The following is a 27,511-nucleotide window of genomic DNA, read 5'->3' as shown; positions in this document are numbered from 1 at the left end:
TTGTTGGTGCTACCGCCAAGGCCCCAGCCCATTCTCACCTTAAAAAAGGGTAAGTCAAGAGAGCGAGAGAAATATTATGGTATTTGAATCCTTATACATAGCAAGGTAAAATGCAGAGGAAGATTAGGGATGTTCTTTTTATGAGAGGGGGTGAGAAGGAAGAGGATTTAAAACAAAATGCAGTTTTGAAATTGAATAGGTATAAATGGGACAAGTAAAAAGAAATGAGAGAAAAGTAAATGGGAAAGTAAAAACTTCAGAGAGAGAGAGAGAGAGAGAGAGAGAACAATGTGAACCAAAACAAAAGAGAATGCCAATTTCATATATAGAGAAGAGGGTGCCGGGTGATCACTGTTCTCATGGATCTAAAGAAATCAGGAACTGCAATAAATTGATTTAAAGATAAATGGGCAAATTATACGGCCACAAAAAAGAGACTGTAACACTAACAAGCCCTTCTAAACAAAGAAGAATAAAACAGTTTGAATAAACCTATCACCCCAAAAACTATTTCAAGAAATTTAGGGGTTAGAAATTTATTGCTGATCAAAATCCATGCATTGAGTATTTAACTAACCTGCAGGCAGCAGCATACGGTGGCTCCCCAGAGAACTGCAAAAGTACACCAAAAAAGCAAACCAACAGAAAAAGTGCTATTTAAGTATGTTAATTGTAGTGAAATCATGAACCCCAAGAGAAGAAATAAAAGTTAATGACCAACGTAACTCTTATCTAATTATGACTGGCTTCAATAAAGGCATGCATAAAAAGTGAGACAAGTCAACAAACCTTGGATCTTAGGACTCCATAAGGGTTTGAACTGTTGGGAAGGAGAGAAGCATTGAAAACGAGTGGTATATCTTTAGATGAAGGAGGCTTGTACTCCCAAGTACTTGCCGTAATTAACTTCATTAAATTGCAAAGAAAGAAATGAATCTCATACTTTAAGTATATTTACTAAATTGAAAATTTGTAAGAAACTAAATAATGTAGTAGTTTAAGAACTAATACTACCCTTCCGGTCTCTGAATCATATTCATATTTCTCTGATAAATGGTATCCCAATCCTTGTACGAAGGCTCCTTGGACCTATAAGTTCAAACCCGATTGTTAGGAATTTCTCGAAAGTCCTCTTCCATAAAATGTTCCCCATACGAACATTTATAGTTGTGAACGTTTTTTAGAAAATAATATAATAATCATATTTCAAGATATATATAAATCACAGATATGAATTTATGGCATAATATGATGCTCATAAGCATATTATATAAAAATCACATATAATATGATTCTTATAATATAAAATGATGCTCACAAGCACATTATATCATGTAGTGTCTCATGAATTTATTATATGGCTATATAATCATAGATTTATAAGGCAACCATATCACTACACTGTGAGATGAAAGAAAAATCGTTCAATGGTTTTATAAAGACTGGAAAAGTCAAAATGACAAAATCCGGTTATGAAAGAACTCCGGTGTTTGCCAGATTCCAAACCACATGGACATTTTACCAACATCTTTTGCACCAGAAATTTACTCCAAAAAAAATAACAAAATCTGGATATCAAAAAACGCCAGTGTTCCACAGATTCCAAACCACATGGACATTTTACCAACATCTTTGCACCAGCAATATACCCAAAAAAATAACAAAATCTGCATATCAAAGAACTCTATTGTTCTCCAAAGGCATGGCTCTACCTGCCCAATATCAATTGCGGGGTTTAGGCTCTTCCCACAATCCAATACAACATCTGCCCTGACAACCTTGGTTTCTCCTGTCACAGAACATTATGCCATACGGTCTTAATCTTTTCCAAAATAAAGACAACGACATTGTCAACTAACAGAACATTGCAGGAACAAATTTGTCTGAAAGCATCATAAAAATTATAGACTTGACATGGTAATTAGTCCCTTCTAAAAGAAAACAAATCATGTTCACAAATTGTACAAGCCAATATAGAAATCATATGAAAAATGTCATTACAAAATGTGAAGAAATATTTACTAAAAATTACTTAAGCTAGAATATAATATTTAGTTACATGAGATGATTCCCAATCCTAACTATTAAAGAAAGGAAGAAATGGAGCACATACTATATCATGAGGAAGATATGGTTTGAGTGGAATATCCTTCATAAAAGATATAATACTCACTTACACGAGATGATTCCCAATCCTAACTATTAAAGAAAGGAAGAAATGGAGCACATACTATATCATGAGGAGGAAGATATGGTTTGAGCGGAATATCCTTCAGAAAAGCGGACAATGATCTACGTATTTTTTTCTTGACAAATGGGAAAAAGCAATTAAGGTAATGATAAGAGTCCATACATATACCTATCCTTATATACAGAGGGTGTTTGCATAAAAAATGGGAAGAAGCAGTAAAGGGAGATAATCCAGGGAATGTAACGTACATGGGTTTCTGCACAGGAAACGGGGAAAAAGCATTAATGGGAAAAAACCCAGGGAATGAAAGAATACACATGTGCATGCCTGCATGCTCAAAACTCATGCCTCCATGGGATTCCTATTATTTTGGAGTTTATAATGTTCCACATCCATGCACAAATGGACAACAAGAGCTTCATACTGTTGTGTGCATACCACTCAAAATGTTGACCTCAACTTCAGATACTGCAGCAGCAAATGAAACATATCTGAATGGCAAGAGAATAAAATGAATATAAGCATTAATAGCTTAGTACCTTAAATATTCATCTGAAGCACTAGAGAAAGATTTACAATAAATTATGCATGCTGGTTTGCAAAATATTGGGACTCTGTATATAGTCCAGAATGATGTAAAGAATTATAATTGTGGTAAATGTCAAAATTTAGCATGTTCCTTCTTGTTTCAATATTATAATAACTTTGTTATATGTGACTTCAGAATCGTCACTGTGGGTACCTAAACTATAATCCAATTATACTAATAATTATTGGAGACATCACCAGCTTTTCTATCTATGGAAGACATACTGGAAAGGACCATGAGGGCCAGCACTGGGGTAAACCCGTCCTCTTGCTTGAAGGTCCACACCAGCATCAAGAGCCTGAGAAATAAGCTCTTGCCAAGTGGGTTTCCCTTTTGTGGATGTCATGAGCCTACTGATGCTCTCTAAGCGCTGAACTAACTTTTCACAAGCATCCTGCATTTTCCAAGCCCTCAATTTTGAGTTAGTCATGGTTGAACACTCATATCATACAAATGATGAACACTCATATTATGCAAATGACTGGTACAAGGGACACTCTAATGGGGGAAACATGAGAAACAAATGAAGGAAAGAGAGAGGCAACTTTAAACATTAATTCAAGTATAAGATATCATAAATACAAATGATGTATGCTTCATTATCCAGAGAGACAAAATGTCCATAAATTCTTATTTCATTTCTCTGCTGTATTCATTCTGCGGAATCATGTATCAATAAATGCCATAAAAATCGATAATGCAACAGAAGAAGAGCAATCTATCCTAGTGTTCTCAACATTGACCAACGAAGACAACAAATGAGAGAAACAAGTAATATGGGATTAGTAAGCACAACACTAGAACCCAAAACCTACAGTAACAGATATAAAGATTATTTTTCTTCATTTAGGCCCTTATTCACTTCATTTCCGCCATTTTCAACTTTTCATGCTTTCTTCTGCAAGAAAGATGAAGATGGAGGACTCATGAGGTTGATAGCAAAAAAGGTTTTTTTCCTTTCTTGTTGGGAAAAAATCAGATTGAATGAAATATTTAGAGACAAAAATAAGATAAAGAGAGAGAGAGAACTCAATGATGGGAAAAGAAAGAGAAGTTGATGCCATCCCTGGGCTTTTGTCTCTCGTCTGCAGTGGTTGATGAGTTACCAATGGATTTTCTACTTACCGAAATTCTCCTATGATTTTCATAGTGCTCCTAATAAAATTTCCATATTTAGATATTTGGTCACCATTCGGAGCTAGTCTAAAATTACTTTTATAAACAGTTCCTCTCTCTAGAGTATGACCAGTCACTAATTTCCAGAAGGAAGACAATAATGAGTTGTGAGATAAACCATCCTGTTCCCTTATCAAAAACATGGTATCTTAATTAAAATGATTAAGGTTTATTGGGATAATAGAATCTTTTTTTTCTTTTAAACTTACATCTCAATGACAACAGCTTGATCTAATAAAAATGTGACATTATGGAGAAGTATAGCATAATCCAATCGACTATGGGTTTCCATAGTCCACTGGGGCTATCAATGTTCAATGAAATGATGGATGGAGATGGAGAGAGTGGAAAATCATCAATAGGTCATGCCTCCCTCGTTCTGGTGGTTTCCAGCCGATCTTAGACAGTGATGACCCTAATTGGACTACATATAACCACGCTCCATTGGATTATACCACACTTTCTTAATCTTGTCACCATAGAGTTTTCATGCTAAGTTATGGGCAAAGCAATGGTTAACACAGAGTTCAGTAAGGTAGGAAAAGAATTTTGCTATTTGCATAACCAGACTATATTTCTGATTCCCATCATAAGAAAAAGGGCAAATGTCAAAGCACTGATGAAATGTATAATGTCTTCTCAAGGAAATTCACCAGCAGATTATCCAAGAAGGGGTGAGGAATGTACTTGAACCGATTTTCCACTTAGTTCTGAGGTGATCGAGCCACCACTTTCTGCTACATTATTTGCAACTATTGTTGTAGTTGTGTGGACGTATATATCTTCCAGAAGGATTCCTCCTTTAACAATTGATCCCAGTGTCATTGCCGCAACCTGGTTTCAGATACTATCAAAATCACTTAATTTCCGAACTTAGAAATATAACAAGAAATTAATCTTGCAACCCCCCTCCCCCAAACAAATATGTATATATAAAATTGAATATTAATGGCATTTTCTGCTGTGATTAATCAGGTAAAACCACCACCATCAAACAGGAGCACATCCTAACTAAACAAGAGGTGCAAATAGAACATGACAGACATAATTCGACACGGACGACCAAGCAATAGATAAACTATTTTACTTTATTCCGTTATAGAGCACTCCCACGAATTAGTATGACATTATGTGCAAGCAAATTGCACTTTGATGAGGCAACAATCCATTATTATAGTCCAAACAATATGAATTGCAAGCAACTTACAGAACTTGGTATTCATTTTAACACTTACAGTATAATTATATTCTGATAACACCAGTTCCATCTGGATTAAGCCAAAAGATATTCTACTCCTGTGGGAGCAGAATGTTCATTTACTCCCATAGATTAACCTCAGCAAAAAACAAATCCTAACCGTACCTTCTGTGCACTAGAAAAAAAAAAGGCTTTGAGATTGAATAGAGACCATCCAATGTTTAGATGGTGCCACGTGTTAGAAAACTCAAATTTCAAATTCTTTTTTTGAGAATAATCACCTAAACTCAAATTTCAAATTCTTTTTTTTGAGAATAATCATCTAGTAATTCTTAAGTGGTTTCCAAATTTTCAGATTGAAAGAATCCTCCCAAGTAGGTCTTCGGACCAAGGGAGTAAAAGTGAACTAGTCTTCGGACCAAGGGAGTAGAAGTGAACTATGTTCCCAAGGGAGCATAGTATACGTGCTCCTGGATTAATATCAGTCCTTTCCTTCAAGAGCCAAGGAGCATATTGAGTCTGATAGTCACTTTATTAGAGGTAAGTCTATGCTGCTTCACTTCAGGCATCTATAGCACATCAGCCTGCAAACATAATCGGCCACCATGACTAGATATGCTAATTAGGTTTTGATGAACTGCCCACTTGATCCTTACTGATCAAGTCAAATTTGGTGATACATATATGCATTTTGTAAGTTCTGTTGTTTCAAGGGAACTTTCATCATTTCATACATGGTTGTTTTTCATCATTATGAACCCACAGATTCTAATACCAGCTGATTTCTTCATGAAATCTACATTCCCTCTTAAACATGTCAGAGAAGAGAAAAATGAATTAACTAGAAAAGAAAAGTGGGAATCCGAAACACAAAGGGTAAATAATTGAGCCATTAGTTGCAATCAAAAGAAATATTGGGGTAAAATAATTTTGGGAAAAGTAGAGGGCTTGTGATATTTACCGGAAGGCTTGGAATACGAATACCAAGAAATGGAAAACAAGAGAATAGTTTAATCGGACTGTAAAGTTGGGAATTTGAGAGGAATAAAATATAAAGAGAAAATGACACAGAGATGAAATTTGTGGTGATGCCTGATAACCTCTAACAACTTCCATACCCATCCTTTTATTCCTGAAACATGCACCATTGAGATTTCTGTTTCTCCTTCCACTTGTCTAGGTTGCTTGCCAAGATTAAAAGTCATGTTTGAAACTGGAATGCGACCAAATCTTTGCAAACTTGCACCAATCCAAAAGAACATTTTCAGCTGTGTTTCAATGTGTTCATTACCAGCAGTTTCAATAGCTGTACATTAAACCTCATAATGTAGAATACATGAATGCCTCATAAAGATCATGACCCTTTAAGAAGCCTAGTGATCAATTTAATCTATTCGAATGTTCTAGATAGAGCCGGAATCATAATCAATTATTGGAGGTTGTCGAGAGAGAAAGGAAAAGTTAAGTATTAAGTCATAAAAGCCCTTTGTTTCAATATCAAGCAAGTAAAAACTAACAAAATCATAGAATAGATGTATCAAGAGATTATTACAATAAATATTATCACATGTTAGACAATCTGAAATACTCCAGTAAATAAACAGCGACTAGGTAGCTTCTTCTCTAGATAGAAAGGAAAGCATAGCATAATTCATTGTAGAATGGAAAACCATAGTCCATTTATCAACTTGAACAAATGAAAGTGAATGGTGATGGAGAGCGTTTAGGACCCACCAGAATATGACATAACACCAATAATGGGGTCCCATTACTTCTCCATCACTGTATATATCATAGGATGGTGATGAACTCAACAGACAAAGATGGTTCCACACACTGGACTCTAATTATATTGAACTTTCCCTCAATACAATTGATGGCACTGACATCTTACCTGAGCAACTTTTATGTCTAGCCCTTGCCCAATCTCACATCCTGACTGATAAATGCTGATACTGGCATCGAGGTGTATATTGACCAGCGATATCATCTGAAGCCCCTCCCATGCAGCCCCAAATTTCACAGGTACCAAACTAATTCCTCGTTTAATCCACTTGTTTTGTTTATTAAAAATCTTTGCCTCTTCACAACGTCTGATGTAGTCACTAGAATTCTGCAATTAATCGAATGAAAGAAAAGATGGGGTAATGGAAGAAAACTAAGCAGCAATTATTAATTGAATCATGGAAAAAAGAACTCGGAATGCGACTATTTGGATCAAATATGCGTCAGGGAGAAACCTTCTCATTATGCCGCTTTTGGTGTATATTTATAGGAGTTACCAGAGATGGGGAAGAAACTTGAAAAAATTGTTCTTTCCCCATCCCCATCCCCACTAATGGATGTGGTGCAGCAACTTAATTCAAACATTCCCTGATTTAATAATACTCATTACATAACAGAACATGCACCGACTTTGCATGCAGATGTGGTACTCTACATTCTTTAAGGAACAGCAGTCTCTCGGTTGTACTTGTTTCTTATAGCACCTTCATGTAAGGTATTCTGATCATTCAAATAGTTTTAAATCATGCACATGGAATAAGAGTCTCAAACAACAGATACAGAAAATGACACCATGGTTTACAAAATAAGACAAGCATTATCACATTTGTGAATTTGATAATTATAAGTTATATAAAATATAAAAGGGATTGTCTACAAAGAAACCATTTATCTTTTGTACATGGAGGGTAAAATCATTCCCACTCATTAGATGTCAAATTGGATGGCTTGGGGTGAGTCACAGTCCGAGAATGTTTTTTTTTGGAACTTTGTGTCTATTCAATGACAATCTTGCAACCACCCATTTTAAAATTTAAAGAAAAAGAATGATTGTGACCTCCATGTACAAAACATAAGTGTTCTCTTTGTAGACAATCCCAACATTAAAAACATAGTATTCGTGAACATTAAAAAATATAATATTCATAAGTAAACTAAACAGTAAATTCACTTCATACATGGATATATAGGTCAATCAATTCAGAGTGATAAGTTATAGAGATAACGATCAACAAATTCATGAACCAACTAGCCAAATGAGAGTCAGGGGTGGGCTTGAAGAAACCGTACTGAGAGAAAGCCCCCCAAAGGAGACGGGGGGGGGGGGGAAAGAGAGCGCACACAAGAGAGAGAGAGAGAGAGAGAGAGAGAGAGAGAGAGAGAGAGAGTAATTTTCTTTCAAATAGTTTACTGTCCATAGATTCCTGAGTGGTAAACTTCATTGGTAACTAACAAATTCTTTGGGTTTTTTGTTGGTACAATTTTTTTCAGTTTTAAAAAAAGCAAAGGGTATTATAGTTCTCTACTAATACTAGAGAAAAAAAAAGGCACATGTATCAGGGGATACACTAGAAAAGCACAAGCTATAAAAGGAGCATTCTGGCAATTGTTAAGGTAACAATGAGAGCTTCATTAATATGTCCACACATTCTAGCAAACTTTTGATGGTTTTGGAAGCATTAGATTCCCCTAGAGGAAAACGGATAAAAGCTACGATAAGAAAATAGATCATAATAAGAAAAGCAAATAACATTTTCTTTTATTGCAGTTATAAATGTCTTGCTGCCTTTTAGACTAGACACTGTAATATAATTCTTTGATGAAGTCCATGTACCTGAAGATGATGGAAAACAAGCTTTGCATTGCAATCAATAAGATTTTGATCACATATTGTCACATCTCCTTTATCATACATGTTGAGTTCTCGAACAATCTCGGCTCGAATACCAACTTCTTTTGAAACATGCTCCAAAATTGTCTCGATCATTACAGCAGTCTCCACAAATACTATTTCACATTCATGCAAATTTCCAATACGTTGTTATTATGAAGGAAGTGGGCCATTAAAATTTAGAAGGTAACATATTAGGCTTATCTCAAATGAACACCAACTTTAATTCTTAAATTCGTTTTATGCAGTTCCAATATTTAGAGCGATAAGTTCTAGGGAATTTGTCAAGACAGCTATGAAATTTATTAAGACAGCACCTGAAGCCCACCATAATTTTTTTCACAAAGTTTGGGATTTGAGCAGGCAACCGGCCCATATATTAATGTGTGAAAAATTTACTGAGGAAGCATACAAGAACAAGATTGAAGTGCAAAGCGTTCTCTACAAGCTCACAATGTACAAGTGTCCTCATTGCATCTTAAATTACATAATCAAAGGAATCAAAGCTCTCGGTGTGACGGGGACAAATCCCATCTCTTGTAAATGAGAAGCGTGTAGTTAATGCTCAAAGGTGCCGTGTGGGAGTTTGGGATACAACCTCAGATTTTCCAGGCAATTTCCCTCAGTAGTGCTTGGATGGAATGATTCTGATTCTCTTCTGCTCATCAGTTCCTTTCTTTACGAGTCGCCCATATTATGGTAGAGAGTGAGACCTTCCATAGCTTATCAAGAAACTTGTTTGGGAAATGTTTTTGAACCAGTGTGCTATTGGGCTCTGGGTGTGTTCATAGTTGTTGGGATCTTTGAAACTAGGTGGCCCCTCTCCAGAATCTTGATCCGGTGCTTCAAGAAAGGGGCTCGATTCTTAAATTTTGGAATCTCGATCCCCACCTTAAAGACCAATATAACAACCAAATTGATGATTTTCTTTATTTATAATCAACTTAAAATGCAACTTTACTTCTAGTATACTTGTATCACTTGATGACTAGACTATATATACTCTCTAAAGTTGGAAGCAAGATCCCCTGAAGCTTGGGATTGAGATCCCTAAAGTTTGGGTCTGAGATCCCCGAAAGGTTGGGATCAAGATCCCTAACATTTGTTGATTATAATTCCTAACATACGGATTGTATGAAAGACACTACCAACCATAGGGATCTTCCAGCCTTTCACAATCCCCACTTCGATCCCGATTGTGCTCCCGATCCAACAACTATGGTTTGGCAGCTGATTATGGTGACCATGATGAAAGAAAGGACCACGTGGAATTCAAGGGAATAAAATAAAAAGTATTCTCCTTTCTTTTTATTAATAATTGAATTCCACTTACATGGACCACAAAAAAAATGCTTTAAATGAGAGAAAGAACACTAAATATAACCTAGGATATTTCTTTTTGCAGCCAACTAAATATGACTTAATTCAAGGGGTGAATACAAACTTTAACTGAGAATTCTATTACAAATAATGTTCCTGGAAATTGCAATAAATTTTTGCAATAATGACTGAAAAATAAACCAATATCAGTCGGGAAGACTTACTTGACTTTGCCTAGGGTCACACCCTTAGGACTTGATACACCCCATTGCCGATTACTTGACTGGTGGCACACACTGATCCTAATGGCCTTGCTTAATTCTCACGGTTTAGAGAGCATAGGCTAGATTTAGAGTTTTCTATATCCCTTTGAGACTATTAGGGCATGCCACCTTAGTGGCGCTTCCCTTTAACTAAGTGGGCCGGGTGTGCCCCTCTGTCTTGCCTTTAGATGGGCATGCCACCCCAAGTTAACAAGGGGATTGCATGCCACTCCCTTAGGGACAGAATAGAGAAGAGAGAGGAGAGAAAGAGACAAGGAAATTGAGATGGCTAGAATGAGGTGGGGCGCCCTCTATTTGTAACTTCCAAGGGAGTCCAAGTATGCCTTTTTGAATTAGAATTCCTCTCGAATGTAGGACTCCTACATAATCTATTAGGTGATAGAAACAAAATGAGCCATCCAACTCCAAAAACTCAATCATCATGAAATAAGAAGGAATTCAGAAACCTTATCCCCTGAATCTTTGGCTGACATCCACTTCTAGTCAACCTAGGATAAGACCAGTCAAATCTCATCTTCTATTTTGACTAAAGTTTCCTCTTCTCTCACAAAGAGATTGTAGGAATTTAGAGTAAAAATGATTTGGTCAAATTCAAAGATTGAAAGAACATTTTCCAAACACAAAATATCCTCTAGTCCCACAAAATATTTCTCAAAGATTTTCTCAAGATTCTCTCCAACAAAAACTAAAAATAATATTCTCACAAAATCTCTCAGGGGAGGTTTCCCAAACAAATGGAGACCTCATCCTCCATGTGGGGCGTCCCACCTAGCATGGGGCATGTGGCCCATGTGAGCCCCAGGTTCCACCCCATGTGGGTCCCCCATGTGTTGGAGCTTGGCCATCTCCACATGTGTCCCACTAACAGACCCCAAGAATTTTAGAACATTACCCTTTTAGGGATTTATACATCTAAAATGATTTTAAAAATTCTGAAATTTTTTCTAAAAGTCACAAAAACATTTTTTTAAGCTGAAAACAAAATTTTTAGAAGTGGATCGGTACCAATAGGTCAAGAAAAGTGACTATCGGTGCACTCCACCAGACCCAGTAATTGTAAACTTCAAGAATCTTCTCAAATATCCCAATGAGCTCAACTAGACCATGTTCATAATCATAGGAAGAGCTCCAGGTGCTGCCTGATATATTTGACCTAAGATTAACAATTCTTTCTTCTTCATATAAATGAAAAGCAATGGCCACATTTTTAATATAGTTAACAAGGCAGTACACAAGCAACAAGCCAAACTTGAGAATACTTACCAGGCCCCCTCATATAAGTACATGCCGGCAAGTTCGTGCGGGCTATCTTTCCTTCAATTTTCCAGTTTCTAACATTATAACAACCATCAATAAACGAGGTGAGACCACTGAGATCAGGGTACTCAAAATCGAAGTGCGAACCCTGTATTAGATGCAAGAAATGAACTATGAATACGTTTCTGACATATATGAGGCTCCAGAAAGAGTTTTCTCAAACAATCAATTACAAAACTAAATTCCAATCACCTTCATTAAAAAGTGGAACGTAGTATAGAACAGAAATCTTGAGTTGTTTAGTTTATTTGTAGATTCTCAGTTAAGAATCTTAAAATACATGTTTGATTTGAATGTGATCCACACCATTGATAAGTTGTGCAAACCAGGATGGCAATGAAAGAAACCTGGTTATTGAAAATTTTCATCTGGATTGCAGTAATTTGCCCATTCTTTCTAGCTCCAACTTTATATTGGCATAAGTATGGACTACGGCACCCAACAACCTATAAGCAGAGAGACAAATCAATCCTATACAATGCCATTTCAGTTATGTATATTGAAAATATCACATGTACCACTTCAAGTTTGTGCTGAGGAGGCAGAGAGGTAACCAGTCCGTGTACAACTAAAGAATAGCTACAGATTGATTTTACAGTAGGCATGGCACCAGTAATCATATTAAGACTTAACAAACACATGGAAGTAGTGCATATATATTTGGTGTGATACTTCTGAATTGAACTTATGGAAAGTATAATCCAATACAATGGACTACGGAAACCCACTATCCATTGGGTCAACATCCAACGAAATGATGGATGGAGATGGAAAGACAATGGGAGCCATCAACAATATTGAAACCCAAGGTGGGCCTCACTCTCTCTCCATCATCATCCATCCGTTTATTGGACTACATTAACCCAAATGGAGTAATGGACTGAGGTCCTTAGTCTATTATGTTATGATACCTTTCCCGGTTTTCATATGCACATAATCACAAGTTGAGATGGTGACGAAGAAACCTGCATATTTGCTCGTAGATCAAGAATGAGACGAACAGGTTTTTGAAGCAAATCAGCAGCCATAGCACATGCCATAGCAACAGGAGGCGTTCTGTTCAATTTTGCACCATAAGCACCTCCAACACGCTTAACATTGACCTATAGCATTCACCCAAAAAAAAAAGCATTGACCTATAGCATATTTAGAGGAAACAGTGAAATCAATTAGACAAACAGAAAGTATTGGATAACATAAAAACCATACTCGATTGGGAAGTGGCTTAATAAAATTGATGGTCATGGAGATAGTGGAACAGAACAAGCTCTGACCCCCATGGTAGGTCCCACTATCTCCAAAGAGTCCATTGAAATGGACAGGGTGACCCCAATGGACTGTTTTTTCTATAGTACCCTAGATTGTGTATGATTTCTCTTAAGAACTCTAATGTAATTTTAAGATGAATTTAGGCAGAAGAGTTGAAATATTCTGCACAAATATTGAGACTCACAGTGATCTTGTGTTGTGGCCTGTTCAAAGCCACAGAGACGCATTGTTGAACCTAAAACAAGTGATACAAGCTATGAGAATAAAATATCTGTTTCAGTAAAATCAACCAGATTACAGTTCAATGATTTAAAAGTACTTACCAGAGAAGGATTCTGAGTTGAGGAGTATATGTCCATGCATCCTTGCTCACCAGGAATACATAATGCCCTTTGTGTTTCTAGATGAAAATGGTATTGATGCCCAACATAGACCTGTAAAATTCAACTTTTAAGTTACAAACATCACTGTTATCGCTAAAAGCGCAGCTTTCTTGCTATTGAAAAAGCTTGCCAATGTTCCTTATCTTGAAAATAAATCATTTTTAAATTTTGGAAACCTAATGATCTAATGCCTAATAAGAAATGGAATTTCAAATACAGCCTGTTCTCTATACCTCTCCTTCAAGAATGAAATCAGAATTTCCAAATGCAATGTCGACGTTTCCTGATTTACACAGTAAATAAATCAAATAAATCATTGCTTTCAAGAAATTATCTGCTGTTCAACAGTCTTTTATAAATGAGCAAACACAAAATTAGTGACTTTCATTTATCCAAAACCAATACAAACCCAATCTAGTGACTTTTATATTACGAAAAAGTCCTTTGGACTGTGTATTAAGCAGCATAATTCACAATCATGACATTACCGCTAAATGTCACAAGTATAAATCAATGTAACTCAAGCCACATCAATTGATTCAACAGCAAGGAGCACAATATGTTCTGCAAAAACTAACCTTTCGTGAAATCAATGGATCTGGAATCAAAGAATGAGTTGGCACTGATGGCATCTTCAATTGTAAGAACAGGCTTCATGATGTTTTTGTATCTGACTACAACCATCTCAGCAGCCTTATCAGCAACAGCCTACAAAAGCTTTCCAATCTAAATAAGTAGTCCCAAGAAAACAAAAACAAAAAGAAAGAAACAAGAAGATAACTAGCCGAGAAAGAAAACAACTGGAAAAGAAAAAGATATGTAACCAAAGAAACAAAAAATGTCAGCTTAAAATATCTGTCCTATCAAAGACATTTCAGTTCATGTTTTATCACACCAAGTACAAACAATGCTTTCAAGCGGTGTTATTACATCCAGACTGGACAAGCAACGCTGTGAACGTTAAAGTTCATACTCTTTTCTATTGTATTTAAGTCCTTAAGGGTTTATTTGTCTTTACCCTCACTAGAGGATATAGTTGTATCATCATCATCAAAGCCTTCTCCCAACTAATTGAGGTCGGATTAAAAGACATCATTGTATACGAGTAAATATTAATAATATAATATTAGAAGAAAAGGGTTACCAGCATGACTCCCTATCTTCTATTATTTTTTGCCTCAATGTGAAATGTGATTTCCTCTCTCTTTCTCTCTTCTCCTCTCTCTCTCTCTCTCTCTATCCTCTTCTCCCTCATTCGTCTTCTTCTTTTCTGTTGTATATTTTAACTTGGTACTAGAGCAGGAGACTTTGGCATTGTTCTTGCAAAATGGTACATCTACTAACCATGCGAGGGTCTCCATTAGCCGCATGGTCAGAAACCCTAAATCTAAAAAAGCAAGAATGGAATTTAAAACCCTGATTTTAAGTTTTTGATTTTCAAATAAAAACCTCATATCTGGTTGCGATAACTTAAAAACTCTAGAACTGGGTAGAATGAAGTTAAAAAAACTAGATCTGGTTGGATGATTTGATGATGTTGTATGTCACACCCATATTTTTGAATTGTGAGACTACGTCATTATCGAGATCTGTTGTATGGATGGTCTTGGACCCCTGTGGGAAGTGAACTTGAGTTGCTGATTGTGTTAAGTAGCGTGTTTTTAAGTTTCTGATTGATTAGCAAATTTTCTTAGTTTGTACGACCTGCGTTGTGGTTGGCATGTCTATTACTGCTGTATTAGTGACTCCTATACATCTATTGAGTCTAGGTGAGACCTCCCATAGGGGTATCCATGGAGATAAACCTGGAGTCCTGGACAAAGATTATGGCTATCAAACTTGATGGAATAAATTATTTAGATTAGCCACAATCGGCAGAATAAATTATTTAGATTAGTCACAATCGGCAAAACTGCTCACTAGTGGAAGGGGAAATCTGGGGGTTACATTAATGCAAGATTCTTGAACCCAAAGAGACAAATTCCTCACATGAAAAGTGGGAAACTCAAAATCTGACCGTAATGTCTTAGTTATTACACTCTTTGCAACCATTGATTAGAACGAGCATCTTATTCCTTCAAACAACAGGAGAAATTTGGGACTCAGTATATCAAACATACTCCCAAAGCAAAAATTTGGCTCCAGTGTATCTACTAAGATAGGAAATATCCCATCTTCGATAGGGGGAGAGGTCTCTTGCTGCATATTTCTCCTTCATAGTACGTAGGAGTTGGACCATTACCAGTTGTTTAAGTCAACCTGTTATGAAGATGGGGAAAAATACAAGAACTTTCTAGAGAAACACTGTATTTTTTAGTTCTTGGCGGGATTGAACCCCGAGTTTGAGTTACCTAGGCTTCAAATACTCATTAGGGATTCTCTTCCATCCTCAACCAGGTATATTCCTTTATCAAAAATGAGGAGTAGAAAAAGCATCATGTGGCCTGCTCAAGCAGTCCATCAACTAATTACCCAAAAAAAGTAGTCAATCAACTTGCTTCAGCCTCACTAGCTCCTATAAACAATAAGGGAAGTGGACCTTGGAAATTTGGAAAAAAGAAGCCTAATCAAGAAGATAAAGGTCAGATGAAATGCGTGAGACTGTATAGAACCCCAAATACAAAAGCTTACACTTAGATTGTAGCAGGCTTACCTTGTTGTAATTGTGGCACTTGTAAGTAGAATTTCCAGCATAGAAAGAAATAAAATTTTGAATTTACAACTTGAGATTCTACATTGCCACTTTTCAAACCTGCTAGTAGTCTTAAAGTTTAGTTCAATCTGCCCAACGTTCGAAGGATTTCATTAATCACACTGGATGGGCAAGAATTTCCAAATTGGCAAATATGAAAAGAATCACCATTAGAGCACCTCAACTGCTTGGGTTATCAATTTAGAACGTTGGTTCAAAAGACATCAAACTTTTTCCATTTATTCTGCTTAGTTAAGCATGGCCACGATTAAGTACTAAGTTGCATCCAAGTTTTTATCCTAAATAAACAACTAGATTACTAAAACAATTTTACCGCACAAACATGCAAGGCATTTTTTGTCTTACTTGATACATTGGTCACATAACAACAAGTCCCAAATGGAACAACAAACGAGACCCCTTCCATTTTCTAACCATATTGAAGTCCCCAAGAGTGCAAATGTATAATTCTTACAGCTTATTACCCCCCCCACAAAGGAAATCTCGTCAGATGGCAATATAGAGAGGAAATGTCTTCAAATGGCAATATAGAGAAGATAACTAAAAAAGAAAAAAAGTCTCAAGTTACAACATCAAAAAAAAAAGAAGAAAAAAATGCCTCAAGTTATAACACTAGTCACTAAAAAATTTGACACAAACTCCCCATTCAAGGTAACAGAACAGTAACATGGGCTAAAGGTTTAAGAGAATTTTGTTTTTAATAATAATGGGAACAATACTAGATCAAGAAGGTAAAAAATGAGTTGTTCTACAAATAGAATCAATACCAAGAAGTTTTCAATGAACAAAGCAAATGAAGATGTCAGTTATGAAGCCCCCACCTTAGATTCTGCTACGACTAAGCCAACAGCTTGGCCATAATATTGAACTTCATTGGCAGCAAAAACAGTCTCATAATCACTACAATAGGCCACAAAGATCATCTAAAGATGACAATCATAAGGAGAATTTCACAATAAAGCATAACCAGCAAGGGAAAAAACAAGAATACTTTGAAGAGGAAACAAAGGAAAAGCATACTATAATCTCTTACCAATTATGGAAACCCGTAGTTCATTGGGGCCATCACTATCCATGGAATGATGGACAGTGATAAGAGAGTGTTTCGCACCATTGGGAAAATATACTGCAATCCAATGAACCATTGAGAACCATAGACCATTCACCATTGAATGAAATGAATGGTGATGGATAGAAAGCAAGACCACCATTGGGAACATGTCCTGTGATGGTGAGTCCCATTTGTCCATCACTGTTAACCATTTCAATGGATGATCATGACACCAAGGAGTTGATATACCAGAGTCCATTTTTCAGTCTGAAACTTTCAGTTTTTCAATTAATTTCATTAGTTTCAGTTTAGTGTTCAGAACAGTGATTAAAAGGTCACTGAGGGAGCCAGGCGATTCCGGGCCAAAACCTTGGAATCACCTGAGTCTTCCATTTTGTTTAGTATTTTTTTATTAAAAACTCCCATTATGATTCAGACTCCTCGAGCCAGCCCAGGTGACTCGTTTGAGACCCTAGAGAGTCCCCACCTTAGTCCGGCTTTCTAATGACTGGTTCAGAAGAAAGGTCCATGCACCAGCAAGATTGAAAGTAACTCGTTCCCCTCATGGAAAACATTCAAGTGGCCAGGTTTTCAAAACAACTGAGGGTTTCTCTTTGCAATGAAGAGCATACCTCACATAGTTGGAGAATCCATCGGCAGAAATTGTTGCTGCAGAAAGAAATGCAACTACGCCTTTTAATTTAAGAGCCTTTGAAGCATCAATGTTCTCAATGATGGCATTAGAAACAGTTGACAGCACATAAGAAGCATGTAAGCTACTAAACTTTAAGTCATCCATATATTCAACTTCTCCTGTTGCCTGAAATAAAAATTCACAAAAATTCAGAATCAATCAACAGCTCCAAGGAAAAAGAAAAAAATCCAAGTTCAAAGCATGACCTGAATATCAAATCTCAAAACATACCTGATGGAAGTGATAGAAATACTATTGTTGTATGATGAGGGTATTTCAGAAGTTATGGAAGACATTGCTTATTTCCATCTATTTACAGCTGGTCATATGTTTCATTTAGATAATCATATGTATTTGTGTTCAATGGATTAAAAATTAAACAGATTCCTCACACAATTGTACATTATCAGGCAATGTTCATGACTTTTGTTTAGCATGGCTGCACATAAAATAACTCATACTAGAAAGTTAAATGATCTAACAAAACAATAAAGACATTTTATATTCTTAATCATATGTAACAAAGACAATGGCTCATACTGAACGAATGTTTCCTCCAGCATAGCCCTAGAAAATTAACATGAGAAATACGCGATTCTCTTGAAACAGAAGTATCATCTTTTCCACAGAAAGCATCAATGAGGTATTTCAAATTTTTGAAAGAGATCTAATCTAACTCTGTGCACATTATTGATGTGATGTGAACGATATATATAAAAGCCGCAAAATTAATCCATTGCTATTATGTTAAGAATTTAGCTATTCCTCCTATCCATTTACTTTCATTCAAATTTATGGAATTTGGATGCAGTCGCCATGCAATGATGTCATTAGCAGGTCAGATACAACGAAACATGTAAAAATTCAAAAAGTATGAAACCCACAAAGGGTAATGATGAGTTTTTAAGAAGAAAGCTGCTTTTTTACACTAAATTGAAATATTTGAGATAACACATGCATATTTTTTAATTGAAATATTTGATGAATCCTTTCGGACAACCAGAAATGCAGGTTAATGACAGAATAGGAGGAATCTCAGGGAATGTGAAATTTTACCTGGCCAGCTGAAGACATTTTTGGAAGTGCCAGTGATACCGGGTATTCAGAAGGATCCCCCTAATTACATCCATCGATAATTGAGATAATAATGAAAAGTAGTTCAAGAAATTATCATATAGATGCAGACACATTAATATTTCACAAAGGATGTATAGAATACCAATGGACTTGGGAAACCAAAGTTCATTTGAGTAATCACGCAGTCAATGAAAAAAAAAATCACCCATTCAATGAAATGATGGGTGATGATGATAGGGTGGGATCCACCATTGGGGTTATTTCTTGTTCTGATGAGTCCCACTCTCTCTCCCCCAACTGCAACACCATCCATCATTTTATTACACAGAGTGACCTAATATATTCGCCCTTCTAAAACTGCCAAGCTCTTACCAATCCATAACTTATAGATCCTCGTGAAATAGGACGAATTTCCTGAAAGCATCAGGTTCAATATATTAATCACAATCTAAAACTAGGCAGCAAAAATTTCAATTGTTTCATACCTGGGCCACAGCCGAGAAAAACTCATGAGGGAGTGCATTCTTAGGATAGGTTGAAAGTACGAAGGTGTAAAAGAAGTGATTCACTAACATAGAACGGTACTTGGGGCGTCCAAGAGAAGGATCTACAACCAACTCCTTATGTAATTCAAGCAAACTCTTCTCAAAAACCTGCGAGGCATACACATCGTACTATGTAAATAGTTTCAGTGATATAGATCAAATAATGTTATTATATAAAAAAGGTCACTTTATTTTACGTGGGTTTAGTTCTTTGATTGAATCATTGATCTCTTTCTTTGCAATAAATTTTTAATATTTGATTACTCCCACAATCTCAATAACTTCATAGTATAATGAATCCTGAAATACGGCCATAATTCCATGCTCAAACCATCACCAAATCTGAGCTCTAATTTATTTCTTGCAGGTTATCTCGGAAGCTTACTAATTTTATTGAAGCTTGGAAAGAGAGTATCAACAAAATTTACTGTCACCACAATTTGGAAAAACTAACAAATGATATTGTTTGGTGGGAAATTGCGTATGGACCCTATCTCAACGCATTTATTACCATATGGTTTACATTCTCCCAAACATTACGTGGAGACCACAACCCACCTGTGGCCCCTTTATTTTTTCATAATTGCCCCTCTATCCAGCATTTCTAACACCAGACAGGTAGAGTACCACACTTTTTTCTTTTTCTTTTTTTTTTAATTCACCATCCATCCATTATAACCAACACCGAACAGCCACTCCTCTTGGTCTGTTCCGTATCTTTAATGTTGGACAACCCACTTCGTTGGGTGTCCGGCATTGTCAATACTGGATAGAGGTGTGTTTTCACTGACCCATCAACCCATTTGAATTTGTTGCATTTAAGCGGTCCAAACAAGTTCATGAATAGCGGGTATGACTTGGAACCTAAATCACACCTGGCTGGCCACGTGGTTCGAAGATAATATTTGTGACAAAAGGGAACGAGAGAGAGAGTAATCATAGATTCACCAACCGGAGACCAGTAACAGTAGGAACCAAGAGTCAGGACTAACAAAAAGAAGAAAGAGAGGGAGGGGATTCTATCGCATCTCATTGACATCGGTTGTCAAATGGTTTATTATTGCCACTATAAAATGGTGAAAGACCTGAGAGAAAAAGGGATATCCCATCTCTCCAACTTGAGGCCCAGCATTGGAAGAGAGAGAGAAAGTGAGATGTTTTATAGAGAGATGGGAGTGGGAGGATATGGCCCTGTTCTTTGTCAAATGGTTTTTAGTTTGTCTCTTGCGGTTATGTATATCCTCATCAAGGCTGCCTTCGAGCATGGCATGAATCTCTCCATGTTTGTAACTTGTGGACAGGTTTCAGCCACTCTCAAGACGCACTGGTGAGATGGGAACTCTGTAAAACTCTTTGATTCTAAGAAGAGGCTCACCTTCTCTGTGTTTTGTGAGTCTTTTTTGGGATTAAAGGGAGACTTCAGGCTTTTCGAGCTTTTTGAATGTATTTTGGATGGTGTTTTTGCAGTGCCATTTGGGTGGAGATATTGGAGGGCGAAAAGGGCAAGGGCAGAGATCAACAGGAGGTTGGTGCGAGAGAGAGGGCAGCGTGTTTGGGTGGTGAAGGGGACCTGGGAAGTCTAATATACAGCCTATAAAAACACGCCCCTATCCGGTATTGAAAAGGTCAGACACCCAACGAACTTGGCTGTACGACATTAAAAAACCGAATAGGCCCAAAGAAGTGGTTGTTTGAAGTAAGTTATAACGAACAGATGGTGAATTAAAATTAAAAAATGGGGGATATCCCACCTGTCCGGTGTTGGAAATACTGGACAGACGGGCAACAATGGAAAAAAAAATGCAGCAAGTGGGGGGTGGTCTCTGCATAATATTTGGAAAAATGTAACCCATTGAAACGCGTTGAAATAGTGTCCGTACATAATTTTCCCTTGTTTGGTTCGTTAAGATCAAACTTGAGATCATCAGCTCGACAGCTAGAATTCACCATAAAGTTACTACAAGTCAAACAATCAAGTAAATCACTCAATCAAGAAAACATATGTAGAATTTATATGCAGTATCTTAGACAGTTTCAAGGAAACAATAAATATGATCCATTTACCACTGCAATACATATTCAATGTAAACCACTTCAATACTTCTAAAAGTAACAATTGGATCAAGCTAAATATATTTGCTGTGTGAGATAAGTTGGAACAGTACTATACAATTAAATAATTACCAGCAGGGTTATGCAAAGAAGAATTTAATCACCTTCGGATCCCAAAAAGACTTTCCAATAAGTTGTTTTTCAGTGTTCCGTGCACGTTGTGGATATGGCATGATACCACCATAAACAATAGTTGGCAAGTTCAACACTAAACCTGAACAAATAAATGCAAAATTTTTTAGTATCCTATAAACAAAAGGTCAAAGAAATTTAACAATTAACATATAAACAGAGAGGATAGGTATCAACCCCTACACTGTGCTATTGGAACCTTAATTTTATGAAGAATGATACACAAGGCAATGTTGTAGTATCATATTTTTGAGACATTTGAATGTGAATGTTCCATTTTTCTAGAGTCATTCATGTTATTTTCATTTATTATTAGTTGAGAATTATATTTTCCTTAACTTTTTGTGTGTGTGTGTGTGTGTGGTGGTTGTTTTGGCGGTGGGGGATTTATTTATTTATTTTCCAGGGGTGGGGTTGGGGAAGGGGAGGGGAGGGGCACCGTTGGGTGAGTTAGGAGTTTGTGTTTTCATCTAAAGATGTTCCCCACATACTCATATCTAGTGCTTATATTTTATCCTAAGTCCATCTTGAACGTGACAGAAACAAATTTGTGAGAAAGCATAATTGGACACCATTTCTAATGATAAACAGCCTAAGGAATTTGATAAAATCCATTTTTTTTTCTTTCTAGAAGTGCATTTTTCACTCTCTCTCTCTCTCCATCCATTTTTTCTTTTTTTCCATGAAATCTTGGATTTACTAGTCATCATTTTTGTTTGCTTAAAATTACCGAAAAAAACATTATTTGCATCAACATTTCTCTCTTTATCATTCAGCTTCATAATCTCTGTCTCCAGTTTTTTATTTGGGAAAAGTAAGTGACCATGTCACCTAATTTTTGTTTAAGAAAAAAGAAAGAAATGAAAACAACAATAAAATAGACACCTAAATGAGAACCAGAGCAGAAAAAACAAAAACAAACCTCCAAAGATTTATCAATAAAAGTTTTTCTTGTACTATGGATATTTTTTTCTTGTACTATGGATATCTCTCAAGCCCTTGTCTTTCATATGGATAACACTGGTGTAGCATATGGAAGAGTATGTCACGACAAGTGAGGCTGAAATCAAAGAGATAATTTTTTCACATAACAAACTAAGATAATTTTTCCACATAACAAACTAAGCTTCTTAGGCACATTCCTATACAGATTCAACTTGGTCACAATGTAAACAGACCATGCATGCGCACAAACTCAACAACTCCGACCAAACTCTTATTACCTGAAACTTCACAAAAGCACTATTACATGGCCCTTGTTACAATAGGAAACATAAACCCTGGTGAGAAAAACAGCTGCACTTTGATCTCTAACAGAAACAAAGAGATGTATCAACTAGCAACAGAATACACGAGAAGACAAAGCTCCAAGGCCAATCTGTCACCTGATAACTCAGAAGATGAATCATCGCGCAGCCAGACCGTTCCTCAAAAGTCAAAAGCTTTTCTATCTTAAACATATTCACTAACTGAAACTCTGCAACACTCACTAACAATGGCCGTGTCATGCACGGGCTTCAAAAGGCAAAGGAAACCAAAGAGAAACAAGATCGGCCTCAGCACCATCAAAGCGAACCATCTCATGTACTCATTTCTAGTGCGCCTATATTTTTATCCTAAGTCCATACGAATGAACATAACATAATCAAATTTGTGAGAAACCAAAGGAATCATAATTATACCTTCTTTTTAATGATATACAGCCTAAGGAATTACATAAAAATCCAGTTTTTTTCTTTCTAGAAGTACCTTTTTCACTCTCTCCCCATCCATCTTTTCTATTTTCAATGAAATCCTTTCACTACTAATCAACTTTATCTGCTTCAAACTACTAAAAAAACCTTATCTGCTTCAACATTTGTCTCGTCATTATTATCTCTATATCTCTATTTCCAGTTTTTTAGTGAAGAAAAGAAGTAAACATGTCACATAAAAAATTTTTAAAAAGAAATTTGAAAGTAATACTAAAAAAGACAAACAAAGGAGACAGACGCACCCCGAAAAGAAAAATAGAAAAAAAGCCTCAGGCGATTTATAGACAAGAGTTTTTTTCTTTTTTGGTACTATGGATACCTCTAAAGACCTTATCTTTCATATGGATAACACTGGTGTATCATAGAGGTGTAGCATATAGAAGAGTATGTCAAGATGCATGGGGATGCATTTAAAGGAATAATATTTCCACATAACAAAATGAACTTCTTGGGCACATTCCTACACAGATTCAATTTGTGTAACCAGATCAACAAACCCAACAACTCCAACCAACTCTTATGACCTGAAAATTCACAAAAGCACTATTAAATGGCCCTGGTTACAACAGGACATATCCCTAGGTCAAAAAAGGTAGTTGCACTTTGATTTATTACAGAAACAAGAAATGTAAAAACTAGCAACAGGATACACTAGCAGACATTAGTTCCAAGGCTAATCTGTCACCCGATAACTCAGAAGATGGATCATATCTCAATCAGACCATTCATCAAAAGCTTTTCTATTTTAAATGCATCACCATATTCACTAAGGGGCCATTTGGGTACCTGGAAATCTATTACATGACAATCGATTATGAGGAAATATGACATTTCCACTGTTTGGGTACACTTTATAGTAAAGAAATTGAAAGAGATTACCTGAGATTTCCCCATGAATACATTAAGTGTGGTGAAAGGTGAAAAATCTATTACTCGCTTGACGGGTAATCTTTAGAAATCTTTCGCAGGCGTCTCTCTACCCTATCCCAGTTTAATAAAATGCCAACCTGCCTACTCGATTTGCATACGAGCTCCCTCCCTCTCTAAGCCCGACCCCTCTCTCTTCAACCCTAATAACTGGTATGCATAAGGTGCTCCCTCTTTCTTTAAGCCCCTTCTTCTCATTTATAATTTTTCTTCTTTTTTTTCAAGCCCCTTTATCTTTAAGCCCTTCCTCTCATCATTTTTTTTAGTCCCCCTTACTTTCTAATTTGTACTTTTTCCATTCTCCCTCTCATCTGTACTTTTTCCATTCTCCTTAGACTCTCATCTGTACTTTTTCCATTCTTCCTCTCTCCTTAGCATATCTAGTCAAAGAAATTACACAACACAATTATAATAAAAAATTTCACCGAACATAAGAAATTACACAACACAATTATAATAAAAAATTTCACCCAACATAATCCTCACAAGAGATTGGTAAAAGCTCAATTGAAATAAGATACCTCTTTAGTTTCCTCCAATACCTTAAATTTTTCTACTGCAATTACCAAACTTTCTAGTTTACTAATCAAACTTCTTTCCATTTTTTAACTTGTACCATAAAGATTTTTAATTTGGTATCATAAATTTATTGTTTATTTGAAATTATATAGATAGACATTTGAAAGACTTCTATAAAAAATAAATACACATAAAGCTTATCACAATAAAAACATGTTATTCCAATCATATTATTTCAATGACTTATCATGTTGAAATCAAAGTCTAATCATGTTAGAAGACGTGTGATTCCATGTAAGTGCCGAAGGCATGCAAAATAAGTAAGAAATTGTGTGATAATGACTTTAGAATGGTACAAGTTATGATTAGAAAATCTTTTTGGAATGGTGATGATATTATTAGAAAATCATTTTGGAATGATGTGATGACTTTAATTCCGCATTTCAGTAGAATTTTGTGACAAAAAAAAGAAAGAAATAACAGTTTATAGGCAAGTGCTGGTAAAATATTGGTAATGCATTTCTCATATTTCTTTCAGACATAGCCAAAGTAGCCATGTGTTTCCTAGGTTGCATCTAAATGCTACACAAACAGTAACAAGCCATTTGCAGGTAATGTATTACACAGTAATGTATTACGCTAGTAATATATTTCACAGACAATATATTTCCAGGCATCCAAACGGCCCCTAACTGAAACTCTCCAATATTCACTAACAATGGCTCTCTCATGCTTGGGCTTCAAAAAGCAAAGGAAACCAAAGAGAAAGAAGATCGACCCCACCGTCATCAAAGCAAAACACATTAGAAGTATATGATCCATCACATATCCCATCCAATAACTTAACACTTAAGCCCATAAGGACCAAATCCTCTCCATTCCAAGGCTCAAAGTCTTTTCTTTCTTACTTCTTAAATGCATGTTAAACACAGATGTTTTTCTTCTGGCCAAAGATTTGTAGCATCAAAACACGGAAGTGTGTATGCAGGAAATTGCAAATAGTTAAAAACAAAGATTGGATGGTATCAATTCATGATCCACTGCAAATTAGAATGCATAGTCACACCCAATATACTGATGGAAAAACTTAAATATTTCAAAGAAAAAGAAAATAGAGAAATAATTACCAGTTTTCTGATCCAATTCAATTTTAAATGCTGCATTCACTATGGCATGAGAATTTGCTTGTCTCAATGCTACTTTTTTTGTCACAAAATGAGAACCAGCAGACAATATTGGAACAATTATCTTCAAAATAACCTTGTCTTCCATATCCATTTTAAAGAATTGCTCCAAATCTGCGACCACTTCGACTTCATTAGAAGTTGAATGTATGACAAGCCTTGATTCTGCAGCCATTAGGATTGTTGCAACATCGGAAACGAAATCTTTGTGCTCATGTGCTATCATCAAGTTCCCCACAACAGATCCTAAATTGCGAATTTGGGGAGTTGCAACCTAGAAGAAGCGAAAAACATGAAGCTCAAATGGGTATATAGAGTCAATTATTTGCAAGATTCATAACATGCATTCAATGCCTCACCATCGATTTAAAGCATGTAAGGAAAATAAACTAAAAATGAAATAGTTCATGAGCACAGGCAGCAATTGACAAGATATAACCTACCAAACAGAGTATGACTAATTCTCACTTCAACAAAATCTTATGATAATCTATAAGATATAACATTTTATTTCTCATGCATACTAGCTAACATCCTAAATGAAATATACAAAAGAAGCAAATGTGATATCAATTGAAAGATACGCATTTCACCGGTCTAATTTGAGCAGCATATGCCATACTTACACGTTTAAGATGATGATATACAGGCTCATAGCTGCTAGACAATTTACTGTGCCGCTTCAAAAGCAACATACAATTTGAAATTGAAACTCCCCCACCAATAGAAAGTCCTTCACTCGTAAGAGAAGCCTCCAATAAAGCAGGTATTTGAGAAATATCAACTAGTACGTCACAATTGCCTCTTGGATAGATTCCCGTTGAAGTATTCCCCCGCACCATCCTCACTTTTCTTTTACGATTATCAGCCCTTAAAATTTCATACAAATCTTGCAAAGTAAGTGCTCTTATCCACAAAACCACTTCCCCTGAAACCACTAGTTTTCTTGGCAAGGTCCTTGAAATATCTTCAATATCCAAACTCAGCTTTTGACAAGAATATGGTTTTCTTGGCAATCCGTTTGATTGATTATTCGAACTAGCAAATGTTTGGAATGCATCAAAAAGAGGTCGATAACCCGTGCATCTGCAGATTAACGAATACGAGTTTGTCTAGGCAATCACATGTTTTGTCTTTCACATGAAATTTTATAACCTAAAAACTTTAGCTGTAAACTGTGTTTCAATCTAAACTAAAGCTTACCTGCAAATATTACCATCTATTTGATCTTCAACTTCTTGAGGACTTGGCTTTGGATTACTGCACAGCAATCCATACATGCTCATTATCTGAAAGTATCATATTAAGAATTCATGTTACTTGCATGTAGTGAAAAAAACATTATTCATGTCATACATTCAGTAAAAGGAAAGTGCTATATCCGTCGGGTGATGCATTCC

General features: G+C 36.1%; 1 protein-coding gene across 6 annotated transcripts in view; it reads right to left on the bottom strand.

Moving 5' to 3' along the window:
* Positions 1-27,511, bottom strand: part of LOC18432832 (uncharacterized) — a 29,454-nt gene that overhangs the window by 667 nt on the left and 1,276 nt on the right. Inside the window, exons 2-27 of one of the 6 annotated variants that reach the window (XR_002280691.2) lie at positions 27,315-27,400; positions 26,738-27,197; positions 26,055-26,385; positions 21,700-21,809; positions 19,424-19,591; positions 19,311-19,352; positions 18,918-18,977; positions 17,800-17,987; positions 16,938-17,016; positions 13,982-14,111; positions 13,637-13,686; positions 13,344-13,454; positions 13,205-13,255; positions 12,717-12,854; positions 12,099-12,197; positions 11,698-11,839; positions 8,774-8,946; positions 7,049-7,267; positions 4,644-4,790; positions 3,005-3,174; positions 2,630-2,682; positions 2,360-2,447; positions 1,713-1,789; positions 1,015-1,089; positions 790-906; positions 578-612 (exon numbers count right to left, since the gene is read on the bottom strand). Coding sequence is in view for 3 of the 6 variants with exons in the window: in XM_006842933.4 (XP_006842996.3) it covers positions 578-612; positions 790-906; positions 1,015-1,089; positions 1,713-1,789; positions 2,630-2,682; positions 3,005-3,174; positions 4,644-4,790; positions 7,049-7,267; positions 8,774-8,946; positions 11,698-11,839; positions 12,099-12,197; positions 12,717-12,854; positions 13,205-13,255; positions 13,344-13,454; positions 13,637-13,686; positions 13,982-14,111; positions 16,938-17,016; positions 17,800-17,987; positions 18,918-18,977; positions 19,311-19,352; positions 19,424-19,591; positions 21,700-21,809; positions 26,055-26,385; positions 26,738-27,197; positions 27,315-27,400 (3,311 nt within the window). In the remaining 3 variants the exon portion in view is untranslated. Of the gene's footprint in view, positions 1-577; positions 613-789; positions 907-1,014; positions 1,090-1,712; positions 1,790-2,359; positions 2,448-2,629; positions 2,683-3,004; positions 3,175-4,643; positions 4,791-7,048; positions 7,268-8,773; positions 8,947-11,697; positions 11,840-12,098; positions 12,198-12,716; positions 12,855-13,204; positions 13,256-13,343; positions 13,455-13,636; positions 13,687-13,981; positions 14,112-16,937; positions 17,040-17,799; positions 17,988-18,917; positions 18,978-19,310; positions 19,353-19,423; positions 19,592-21,699; positions 21,810-26,054; positions 26,386-26,737; positions 27,198-27,314; positions 27,401-27,511 lie in introns of all 6 variants that reach the window. The other 5 variants (XR_002280692.2, XM_088871721.1, XM_006842933.4 and 2 more) reach the window with 5 other exon arrangements.

This window comes from Amborella trichopoda, chromosome 7 (assembly GCF_054954075.1).
Source record: "Amborella trichopoda isolate Santa Cruz 75 chromosome 7, AtrichopodaSantaCruz75HAP2 v2.0, whole genome shotgun sequence".
Taxonomy (NCBI): Eukaryota; Viridiplantae; Streptophyta; class Magnoliopsida; order Amborellales; family Amborellaceae; genus Amborella; species Amborella trichopoda.
The sequence above is the reverse complement of the archived record's forward strand: the minus strand, read 5'-3'. Positions and strand labels throughout refer to the sequence as shown.